This window comes from Otolemur garnettii, unplaced genomic scaffold (genome assembly GCF_000181295.1).
Source record: "Otolemur garnettii isolate 467f Iridium unplaced genomic scaffold, OtoGar3 scaffold00018, whole genome shotgun sequence".
Lineage (NCBI taxonomy): Eukaryota > Metazoa > Chordata > Mammalia > Primates > Galagidae > Otolemur > Otolemur garnettii.
Window position 1 is genome coordinate 16231864 of NW_003852413.1, and position 12824 is coordinate 16244687.

At 45.2% G+C, this 12824-nt stretch overlaps 1 protein-coding gene across 1 annotated transcript in view; it reads right to left on the minus strand.

Moving 5' to 3' along the window:
- MAP3K3 (mitogen-activated protein kinase kinase kinase 3) overlaps positions 1-3245 on the minus strand; it is an 80061-nt gene extending 76816 nt beyond the window's left edge. Inside the window, exon 1 of the mRNA XM_023511221.1 lies at positions 2891-3245. Within this exon, the coding sequence (XP_023366989.1) occupies positions 2891-2894 (4 nt within the window). The 5' untranslated portion in view covers positions 2895-3245. The remainder of the gene's footprint in view (positions 1-2890) is intronic.
- Between the last annotated feature and the right edge of the window lie 9579 nt (positions 3246-12824).

Here is a 12824-nt window from a genome sequence, read left to right on the forward strand (position 1 = left end):
TATAGTCCCAGCTACTTGGGAGGCTGAGGCAAGAGAATCGCCTAAGCCCAAGAGCTGGAGGTTGCTGTGAGCTGTGACACCACAGCACTTTACTGAGGGCGATAAAAGTGAGACTCTGTCTCTTAAAAAAAAAAAAAAAAGACCAAGTAAACACAAATGAATTAGTCTCAGGTACGATTAACAGCTCTTGCCACTATAATTACGAAAACTAGAGAAAATTCTAGTGCAACAAAGAAAAAGAAAGAAAATTTCCTATCATTTAAAGGAATAAGTATAGTTTTTACTAGAAATTTACTGGAGTTAACTGTTTTTGTTTTTGTAACCCAAGTTGTCAAACAGGCTTTAGTTTAGGGCTTAGAACAGCTAAGGAAAATATGACTTAACCAAAGAACCTGCAGAGCAGAGACTCAAATTAGTTTTAGTCCTTTCCTCCCTAGGCTTGAGTTTAACAAGTATAACTACAATATTAAGAAATCTATGTTTCTCTCTAATGAATCCTTTAAAGAACTAGAGTAAATAAAACAAACCAACTAAACTGGGTATTTGATTTTTTATCACTTACACCACCAAAATGGAAACTGTATTTTGAAAGTGTGTACATATATTCTCACAGAGCCTTATATAGAGCAAATTAAAGAACCAGATGTCTGGGGAGACCTCAGCATTAGCTCTAATAGTGTGTCAAGTTCATCTACCAAAAAAAATAAGATAAAAGAGGGAAAGAATAGTATAGGGAGGAGGAGTAAAGAAAGCCAGGGCAGTGGTTCATAAGCAAGCTTGTCTAATACATTGTTTCTTTCTTTCTTTTTTTTTTTTTGAGACAGAGTCTCACTATGTCACCCTGGGTAGTGCGCTGTGGCATCACAGCTCACAGCGACCTCAAACTTTTGGGCTTAAGTGATTCTCTTTCCTCAGCACCCTAGTAGCTGGGACTACAGGTGTCTTTTGTTGTTGTTGCAGTTGTCATTGTTGATTAGCTGGCTCAGGCCAGGCTCAAACCCACCAGTCTCAGTACAGGTGGCTGGCGCCATAACCACTGTGCTAGGCTTTAGTTACTTAATGTAAAACTGACACTGGGACAAATGAGAATACTATAGTGAGTTTTTGCTCCTTTTTTCTTTGGGGCTCTGGACCCTACCAATACTTCGTATAGTACCTTTCCTTCCCATCACTAGTCTCTTCATATAGTCACACACTTAAACTTTTTGAAAGTGTCTTGAAATGTGAAAACAGGTTCACATCTATTTTCACGTCAGGTAACGAGATATAGCCAACACATCTGACTACTCTAACTGGTTTAACAGTCGTGTGGGAAGTGGGTGATCTCTGCACCTTCAAGTATTTCACAATTCCCTTTGAGACTTAAGGATCCCCCCACAGGACAAGAGGAAAGACTTACTAGACTATCACAATACAGGTTCATAAATCAAGATTGGTTCAAATTCTTTAACGATGCTGGAGATAAGCCTGGGAAGGACAAGAATAATCTCACATCCTATTTTATAGTAAATGTTCAATAAATACTCATTGAATTATATATTTAACTACCAGGCCTTACTGGATTCCTTTCATAGGCCTACTCATAGGTGACCTTTCCCCAGAAAAGCAAGCACTTCTGAAAGACTAGAAGGAAAAAAGTTTAAGTCCAGCAAATAACAAACCTTTCCCATACTGTGTGAGGTACTACATGAAATCGAACAAGGCAATTCATTCAAAGTGTAGAGATGGGTCACAAAGGTATGTGGCCAATGGAATAACATCCTACAAAAATGGCTTGACCTTGCTATAGGGCAAGGAAAACATTAACGTTCCCTCTTCATATTAGGCATTTCACAGAAGTAACGAATAGCTTTGCAGAGGATCCTTTCACTAAAGTCACTACTTTATTATTTAGGACAACACCCAAATATTTTGTGAAACTTGTGACTGGGAACAATAGCATCACACCTGTCCCAACAGGAGAAACAAAACACATTTAAAACGTTATTTGCTTCTTAATGTAGTCCAAGAGTCATTTGTTAAATTACCAATAAGGAAATATAATTCAGTTCAAATTCTGCGTGTGGAAGACATTCAAAGCTTTTCTTAGGTTACATCTCCACAAGCAGAAATTGCAAATATTGACAAAAAGGAAATGATTTCATAGAATTCTTTTGTGTAGCTAATGTTTCTTTCAAAAGTTACATAATTTCAGGGACACCGCAAGATAATAGATGTAAAACCGGATTTTTCAAAAAGTAAGGTACGAATTATATCGGGCAGCACCCAACCAAAGCCTAACCTGCAGCGATCTGCGTGCTGCACGCACGTCTCCACCGCCCCGCTGGTAGCAGAGATCCCCGCACGCCCTCCCCCCTCCGCTGGGGCGCGCGCAGGGCTCCAGAGCAAGCCCCGGGAACTCTCGCAGGCCCGCCTGTGTGAGCAAAGGGAAGGAAATGACACAGGCAGGAAAAAAAAGCAAATCAAGGAAAAGACACAACAGCAGCTGGGCCTGCATCGGCCTCCAGCCCGGGCCCCACACTGCGCTCTCGCTCCCCCGCCCTCGGGTTCTCGGTCCGGCTCGCTGAGGCCGGAGCGGGCTGCCCCGCCGAGCACCGGCCCTCCAGCCGGACGCCGCTTCCTCAAATGAGCCTGCCGCGCCTCCCGCAAAGAAGGCTGCCGACTGGGCTCTACCGGCCGAGCCGTCTGGTGGGCCCGGAAAACCAGAACTCCCGCCTGGGCCGCGGCGCCGCGAGCCGGGCGGGAGGGCGGGTAGCCGGCGCTCCGCAGCCGCGGGCCAGACGGGCTGTCCATGCCTGTCAGGCGGCGGCCTAGGGTCCTCCTCCCCTCAGCCTGGGGCGGGGCGTCACGAAGCAGCGCGGGCACAGGCCGGGGCGGTGGCGACACTCACCCATGGTGGCGACGGCGGCGGCGGCGGCTCGAGCCCGGCAGTGTCACCTCCGCAGCCGGGGCTGCATGCCGGGGGCCCGGGCGGCGGAGACGGCAGCGGGCCTGGCTCCGCGCGGGGGGCGAGGGCTGCGCTCGGGGCCCCCGCCGCCTCCCCAGGCTCCGGCTCCAGCTCCGCCTGCGGCCGGGCGCTGTGGCATGGGCAGGGTGGCCTGCTACATCCCCGGCGCTCCTGGGCTTGGCCCAGCCCGGCCTCAGCGGTGCCTCTCGGCCCGCCTGCCCGCCAGCCCCTCAGCCCCTCAGCCCCGCAGTCGCTCCGTACGGCCGCCGTTCTCCACCTCAGGAACGCTCGGAAAAACAAACCGCTGGTCGCGCAGCTCGCCCCCCTGCCTGTCACTCACGTCAGTGCCGCCAATCCCAACCAGCTGCAGGACCGTCGCACCACCCCACACACACTCTATTAGCCAATAACGAAGAGGAAGTCAGCGGTCCCCAGGGCCCCCCCCTTCCGATTCTCTCCCAACACCCTAACTCTCAGCCGCCAGCTAATCATCAGCACCACACGAAGAATCAATCCCGCCTACTCTTGCAAGATGCCAATGGGCGAAGACAAGGCAGTTTCCGAAGGCTGCCAATCATCGAGACAGGGCCCGGGTCCCTGCACTGCTAACCAATCACGTAGAGAGCTCTGAGCACCCGCCTCTGCGCATCCCTCGCGGGCGCGGCCGACTCTCTCCCTGGGAGGTGTTGGTTGCTCCAATCACGGCTGCGGTGTGAAGCTCCACCCACATTCCCACCTCCTGTCAGTCACTGAAGGCTCGGCCGGCGCGCGGGCTGGCGCTGTTCCCCGCCGGCTTCGTTGGGCCTGGGGTTAACATAAGGCAGCTAGAGGGGCCCTCGGGCCTTCCGCTCTCCTGGTTCTTGCAGCCCCCGGCGGTTCCGGAGGCCGGCGTCCTGCTCCTGTGTCCAGCACTGGGCGCCTAACGAACGGGGAAGGTCTGGCGCCGAGCGCTTCCCGGCTTGCGGCCGCCTCTGCCGCCCGATCCCCTGGCTGGTCTTCCCATCCAGATGCTGCGCTGGCCGGGAGGCAGGGGCGGCCGCGCCACTACCCCCGTTTCCCTGGGTCTCCTACCTCCAGAGCCACACCCTCTGGTCTCGGTTCCTCAGGCCCCAGAGGCTGGGGTAGTGCTGGAATGTGGGTCCTTGGAAATATATTGAATTCCGCCAGAGGCTCTTTAAGAAAATAACTTTTTTTCTGGTTATAAAAGCAATGCAATCCTTTTGTAGAAAAATTTAAAAATGCAAAAAAGTAAAATAAAAAATCCCACCCCAGAGATAATCGTATCTGTGTTCTATAGTTGTTTGACAAAAATGCCTTATGTTGTTCTGTGATGGTGTTTTAAGTGCTTTTCCGTGCCACCATATATTCTTTCGGAACAATCGTATTTGATATTCCAAAATAGAACATGGCCATAATGAATTTTCCTAACCCCACATTGCTCAACCCTTTACATACCCAGATCTTCAGAAGCCAAGTCCACCACAACGAATGTGGGCGCCTTTCCCCTGGTATTATGTCAGACTCCTTTAGAATAATCTCCCAATGCCATTTTCAACTGTCAACTAAGAATACAACAGAGGAATAACTCACGTAATTTACAGAACACTGTTCTTAAAGAATGGAATGGTTGGATGGGTGCTCAAAGTATAGTTTCTACTGAATGTGTTCCATACTAAGTCAGGGACTGTACAAACCTAGGACTGGTGTTCCTTGATTCTTCTGGCTAACACCTATGTATCCAAACATTCAGAAAATCTTTTCAGCTCTCATTTCAAAAGGTATCTAAATCCATCCATGTCTCATCACTACTACCCAAGTCCATGCCACCCCTCTCTCAGGAATGGTTGCGCTAGCCTATCTGGTCTCCCTGTTTCCTCTGTGGCAGCCCAACAAATGATTCACCAACAGCATGGTTGGTGTATCATTCATCCTTGTAAAATGTAATTCAGATCATGCCACTCCCCTCCTTTCAGCCCTCCCAACACTCAGAATAAAGCCCCAACTCTTTGTCCTGACCTACCTGGCACAACATGAGCTGGCTCCTGCCATCATCTCCAACCCCTTCTACCACTCTTTCCCTCCATCGTTGTCCTCTGGCCATGCTAGTCTTCTTACCATTCTTTGAACCTACCAAGCTTTTCTACCTCAGGACTTTTGCACTTGCCATTTGTTCTTTCTGGAGTGCTCTTCCCCAAGATGTTCCCATTTCTGCACTTCATTTAGGTCTCTGCTCAATTGTCTCCTCTTAAGTCATTTGTAACCATCCCATCCAAAATGGTCTGTCTCCCCTCCATCATTCTGTATTCCCATATACTGCCTTATTTTATTTCATGGTGTCTAAAGTATTATACTTTTTTTTTTTTTTTTAAAAAGGGGGGGAAAAAGTTTGGGGTTTTTTTTTTTTTTGTAGAGACAGAGTCTCACTTTTTCGCCCTCGGTAGAGTGCAGTGGAGTCGCTCCAGCAACCTCCAACTCCTGGGCTTAGGCGGTTCTTCTGCCTCAGCCTCCCAAGTAGCTGGGACTACAGGCACCCGCCACAATGCCCGGCTATATTTTGTTGCAGTTTGGCCAGGGCTGGATTTGAACCCGCCACCCTCGGTATATGGGGCCAGCGCCCTACTCACCGAGCCACAGGTGCCTCCCTGAAGTATTATACTTAATAGTTCACTTCCCTCCAGCTACAAAAAGCATAAGCTATGTAGGAACAAGGATTTTGTCCTGCTCACTGCTCCTTCACCGGCACTTAAGAGTAGTGATTTTGTCCTGCGTGTCTATTACTGGCACTTAGAATAGTGCCTCACACATATGAAACAGCAATACAACTGCATAAATCTTTAGCTGAACGAAGCGTTCTGATTTATTTTCTATCTTTCTTACAACTGCCTTCTTGTGGGTTTCATTTCCATTGTCTGTCCCTCAACCAACCATCTCAAATACTCCCACACTGCAGTTACCACATGTACTGAAGATTCCAGGATCTGCACTCTTTCTCTAGCTTGGGCAGGTCTTTCTTCTGAGCTCTAGAGGCATCACCCTTTGAGGATACACACACACCTCCTATTCTGGATCTGAACTGAACTCATCATTTTTCTCCATAGTTCTATATTTCCTCTATCCATGTTCAGTTCTTCAATTTAGGTACCTTTGAATTATCAGTGAGCTCTTCCTCTCCATTTCCCTTCCGACACATCCAATCCTGACCATGCCTCCAATCTGTCTATTTCTCTCCCATCCCCACCTTCCCCATTCTAGTTCAAATCACCAAAATCTCTTACTTGCATTATTTAGTGTAAGAGCTTCTCAGTGCATATTTACAGCACAGGTGATCTTTCTAAAATAGACACCTGTTCCTCTCAGACCCTGTTTAAAAACTTCATGGTTTCCGGGCCAGGTGCCGTGGCTCACACCTGTAATCCTAGCATTCTGGGAAGCTGAGACGGGTGGACTGACTGAGCTCATGGGTTCAAGACCAGCCTGAGCAAGAGTGAGACACCCCTAAAAATAGCCAGGTGTTGTGGTAGGCACCTGTAGTCCCAGTTACTCGGAAGGCTGAGACAAGAGAATTGCGTAAGCCCAAGAGTTTGAGGTTGCTGTGAGCTATGATATTACAGCACTCTACCAAGAGTAACAAAATGAGACTCTGTCTCCAAAACAAAACAAAACAAAAACCAAAAAACTTTATGTTTTCCTATCACCCCCAGGATAAGTCACATACGTGAATGTAGTTAAGAAGGACCTTTAGGATCCGCCCATTCTTTCCTCACCAACCACAAGTCCTTCTATTTCCCACCTCTGCCAACCTTATCATTCAACTTCTATGCTCCAGCCACATGGAACCACTGGCAGTTCCTCAAACACAATGCTCTCTCTTACCTCTACACCTCTGTAGAGGACATAGAAATGTTAACTGTCCCAAGTAATCTTCTCCATTGCTGCTCAGTCCTGCCTCCATTCTTTCAGGGAAGAACTCAGACTAAACATCACTTCCTCCTAGGTTAAGGAACATGCTCACAGAGCACTTAGTACTTTCTTCATCAAAGCACTTGTTCCATTCTATTGTAACTGCCTTTAACAAAGTAAGCATAAAGACAGAAGCTGTCAAATTGGTATGCTTATCATCTTTCATAGCGTATTCAAAAGTCATAAACATTTGTCAAATGAATAAGTGAACCTCATGCCTCAAGGCACCAGCCACATACACTGGAGCTGGCAGGTTCAAACCCAGCCCGGGCCTGCCAAACAATAACAACTACAGCACCCCCAACACCCAAAAAAAAAAAAAAAATAGCTGGGAGTGGTGGTGGGCTCCTGTAGTCCCAGCTACTTGAGAGGCTAAGGCAAGAGAATTGCTTAGGCCCAAGAGTTTGAGGTTGCTGTGAGCTATTGATGTCACGGCATTCTCTCTAGGGCAACAGCTTGAGACTCTGTCTCAAATAAATAAATAAATAAGTGAACCTCAAATGGGTGTGTTACTAATTGCATGTAATTTCCATGAATGCTCCCATTTAGCTATATACAGTATCTTAGTGTCTTCATGCTGCTTTTCCCCCTCAATACTCATTTTCCCTGTGCAGTTTCCAACCTGGACCATGCCTTCTCCAGGCTGTCCCCCCCATGCCTGGATTTACACTGAGTAGATACCCCTGGGTAAACACCTGAGCCAGGGCCCAGGGCCTCAGAAAGTGCTGGTTTCAGAGCGCAGCCTAATCCCACACCAGCTGCAAACTATCCTTTTTTTCTTTCAAGAGCATAGGGAGGCTCGGCGCCTATAGCTCAACCGGCTAAGGCGCCAGCCACGTACACCTAAGGTGACGGGTTCGAATCCCCAGCCCGGACCCGCCAAACAACAATGATGGCTGCAACCAAAAAATAGCCGGGTATTGTGGCGGGCGCCTGTGGTCCCAGCTACTTGGGAGGCGGAGGCAGGAGACTCGCTTGAGCCCAGGAGTTAGAGGTTGCTGTGAGCTGTAATGCCAGGGCACTCTATCCAGGGGGACAGCTTGAGGCTCTGTCTCAAAAAAAAAAAAAAAAAAATCGCATAGGGACACCTGGACGTATGATAGGGAACAATAAATATGAATAAGTAAGTGCTCTTAGGGGGATAATTCAGTAGATTTGGTGTAAAAAAAAATCCAGCAAACCCATCACCTGATTTGATGAAAATGCTTTTAATTCAGAAGTAGAATATATTGGGATTACCAGTTCAATCAGTTTATCTGTATTGTCAAGGAATAATGTAAACTTCAGATTTTTATAACCATGTTTTATAAATTATTCACATTTACTTCTAAATAAAAATTATTTTTCACTTTGAAATTCCAATTTTATAAATACTTTTAATTTTCTTTTATTTTTACCATACTATAAATTTATCCTAAAGAATATTTTCCAAGTAGGCTCAGTGCCCATAGCCCAATGGTTAGGGTGCCCACCACATGACCAGGGCTGCTAAACAACAATGACAACTACAACAAAAAAACAGCCAGGTGTTGTGGCAGGCACCTCTAGTCCCAGCTATTTAGGAGGCTGAGCAAGAGAATGGCTTAAGCCCAAGAGTTGGAGTTTGCTGTGAGCTGTGATGCCACAGCACTCTACTGAGGGCAACATAGTGAGACTCTGTCTCAAAAAAAAAAATTTTTTTTTTTGCAAGTAAACAAAGGTAAAGAATGTTCATTGCAGTATCTTTTTTAAGACAGACAATCTAAATGTCCATAAAGTATGGCACATTAATACAATAATATATATATATAGAGAGAGAGAGAGAGAGAGACAGAGTCTCAAGCTGTCACCCTGGATAGAGTGCCAGGGCATCACAGCTCACAGCAACCTCACACTCCTGGGCCCAAGCGATTCTCTTGCCTCAGCCTCCCAAGTAGCTGGGACTAAAGGTGCCTGCCACAACACCCGGCTATTTTTTGGCCTGGGCTGGATTCTAACCTGCCAGCTCCAGTGTATGTGGCTAGCCCCCTAGCCACCTGAGCTACAGGTGCCAATCCAGTAAAATATTACATAGCTACTAAAAAGAATGAAGAGACTTCTCTGGACTAATACTAAGAGATATCTAGGGTATCAAGTGGGAAACAAAATAAAAACAGTTTATAGATCACCCTATGAAGTATATAGGGGTAATCACATATCAGCTTTTAAAAATGTTCATTTATACTTAGTGAGAAAAAGGCCAGCATTCATTGAACATTTACCATTGCCAGGCACTGCTTTAAGTGCTTAATATATATAGTAGAACCTCTCTAAGTCTCCAAGGGACTACAACAAATGGTCAGCATATGTATATGGTCAACATAAGAAACTAGGCCTACTGTAATGATACATACTTGTGGTGGTGCATATCCAGTCTATGAAAATTAGGTCAACTTGGCGGCACCTGTGGCTCAGTGGGTAGGGCGCCAGCCCCTATACTGAGGGTGGCAGGTTCGAACCCAGCCCCGGCCCACTAAAACAGCAATGGCAACTGCAACAACAACAACAAAAATAGCCGGGAGTTGTGGTGGGTGCCTCAAAAAAAATAATAAATCAGGTCAACTTAAGGAGATTCTACTGTATTAACTTAATTTAATTTTCAAAGTAGCTCTATGAAATAGGTATTATTATTACCCCTACTTTACAGGTGAAGAAACAGGTGCAAAGAGGCTAAGTTCTACTTTTTTTTTTCTTTTTTTGAGACAGAGTCTTACTTTGTTGCCCTTGGGAGAGTGCCATGGCATCACTGCTCACAGCAACCTCAAACTCTCAGGCTGAAGTTCTCTTGCCTCAGCTTCCAGAGTAGCTGATACTACAGGTGCCAGCCACAACCCCCAGCTATTTTTAGAGATGAGGTCTTGCTCTATCTCTGGCTGTCTGGAAGCCATAAGCTCAGGCAAAACCCGCCTCAGCCTCCCTGAGTGCTAGGATTACAGGAGTGAGCCACCATGCCTGGCCTAGAGGTTAAGTCCTTACTTGAGGTTGCTAGCAAATGGAAGAACCATAATTTATTCCTCAACAGACTTGCTCCAAAGAGTAGAATAATACAGATTGTTAATGATGGTTGTATCTTAGTAGGTAGTATTCGATGCAACTTCTATTTTTTTTTTTAAATATCTCTGTAAGGTTTGACTTTTTAAAAACAACAAATGTTACCTTTTTTGTCATACACAAAAGATTAAAAAAAAGAAAAAAAGTAAAAACTGTTATCCCGTTCAATGGATGGGCATGGAATTAACAATAAAGAGAGAAAATTATTTCAGTTAAGAGTAGTACGGTATCCATCACAGCATTCTCTTTGTGCCAGACTTACTATTTGGGGGGGAGGCGGGCAAGGGTTTCACTCATTTGCCCTAAGGTTGAGTGTCCTGGCATCATAGCTCACAGCAACCTCAAACTCTTGGGCTCAAGTGATTCTCTTGCCTCAGCCTCCCAAATAGCTGGGACTACAGGTGCTGGCTACAATAACCTGGCTAGTTTGTTTGTTTGTTTGTTTGTTGTTTTCCTATTTGTCTCACTTTGCTCACACTGGTCTCCAACTCCTGAGCTCAGGCAATCCACCTGCCTCGGCTTCCCAGGGTGCTAGGATTATAGGCATGAGCCACCATTGCCGGTCTGCCAGACTTACTATTTTGTTTTCTCTTCATAGCGTGTTTCCAGGGGAGTGTGCAGGGATTCAAAAAACAGTCTGGGTGTTGGGGGCGCTTAGTATTTAAAGCTCTATTGACTGCTATGCTATAAGTTTCAGAGAAAAAACAGTAACTCAACCACATGTTTGAATTTCCACAGTTGATGGGAGGCAGAGGCTTCACTGTTCCTCTGATTCAGCCAGGGCCTTTCACAGAGGGGAAGTCACTACACGAGTGCTTCTTATAAGAGTCAAGGCTGTGTTGGCTCTGCGCCTGTAGCTTAGTGAGTAGGGCACCCAGCCACATACACCCAAGGTGGCAGGTTCAAGCCCAGCCCTGGGACTGCTAAACACTGACAACTGCAACCAAAAAATAGCTGAGCATTGTGGTGGGCATCTATAGTCCCAGCTACTCAGGAGGCTGAGGCAAGAGAATCACTTGAGCCCAAGAGTTTGAGGTTGCTGTGAGCTGTGACGCCACAGCACTTTACCAAGGTCAACATAGTAAGACTCTGTCAAAAAAAAAAAAAGAGTCAAGGCTGTGGATAGAGTCTGTCACAGATACTTTCTTTTTTTTTTTTTTTTTTTTTTGTCATAGATACTTTCAGCTCAGCAAAGGACACCTCAAAGTATGCCCAAGCTGGCCTGAAGGCCTTGATTTTGTGTTGCAAAGACAATGACCAAAAAGAAGGCAAAGAAGCCTATACCAGATCCCATTCTTTTGGTTTTAAGGTGAGGTGTACCCAACTCTGAGACTCTTGGATGCTGTTTCCCTAGAGAACCAATAACATGACTGGTTTTGGCTTTTTTGAAAAAATTTCCCCTGATAAAAATAATACATGAATATAGAAAATAAAACTCAGTAATAACATCACCACTCTGAGATAAAGAGTTTTGATATTTTGGTACATTTCCTTCTAGTCTTTTTGTAAAAAATTCATATATACAGTGATATATATATATATGATATATGTATCACACTGTATATATGAATTTTTTACAAAAGACGCACATATATACATACACACATATACGCTTGAAAATGTGGGCCATATTATATTGTTTTATATCTTTTTCCCCACTATTATATCATAAACACTTTCTTTGACAAAACTTTCTTTGAAAAGTAATTTTTTTTTTCTAGACACAGTCTCACTATGTCACCCTCAGTAGAGTGCTGTGGCTTCACAGCTCACAGCAACCTCAAACTCTTGGGCTTAAGCAATTCTCTTGCCTCAGCCACCCCAGTAGCTGGGAATACAGGCACCTGCCACAATGCCCAGCTAGTTTTTGGCTATAGTTGATTGTTGTTTGGCAGGCCCGGGCTGAGTTTGAACCAGCAAGCTCTGGTGTATGTGGCTGGCACCCTAGCCACTGAGCTACAGGTGCCAAGCTTGAAAAGTAATTTTTAATGACAGCATAGTATCTCATCATATGGGTGTGACCCTACTTTTTTCATCTCCTTTTTTTAAAACTAGCTCCCAGTCTCTTTTTTAGATCTAGCAACAGAAAACAGGTTCAAGTAGGGGTTCATTTCAACCTTTGTCTATTAAATGCATAGTACTTCCAGGGGTCATTGCAGAGCCATCTTCACAGAAGTTGTTATAACAACTGCAACATGCCTTGATATAAGTGGTTATGCAATAATCCAGATTAATAAATTCTATTGATTACAGGGGGCCCATTCACGTGAGTGGCCAAATCCCTTTCAACAGCAGGCACTCTTGGTAGAGATTTCTCAGATTAGAAAATGCTCAGATTCCTCTAATTTGTATTCACCATTTCCAAAATAGAACTATTTTATAAACCAAGGCCTATCAATGCAAGATTTGGTATTAGACCTGTTTTCATCTGCTTTGTATAAGATCATCTGTGCATAATATACTTGGACAATTTTATAGGTTTGCTGGGAAAATCAAAAACATATGGAATTATTTAATTCATTATGAAACAGAATATAAATTTTAAGTTGCCTTTTTAAAAAATTATCCTTTTATAATAATGAGCTATTCAAATATTTGGACAAATTATCTCCTATAAACACTACATAGTCCCAGGTAGTATTAAGTGTAAGGGCATATGCTATGGCATAATCGTAGATTCTTTCTTTTTTTTTGAGACAGAGTCTCAAGCTGTGGCCCTGGATAGAGTGCTGTGATGTCACAGCTCACAGCAACTCCAAACTCTTGGGCTTACATGATTCTCTTGCCTCAGTCTCCCAAGTAGCTGGGACTACAGGCACCTGTCACAACGCACAGGTATTTTTTGGTT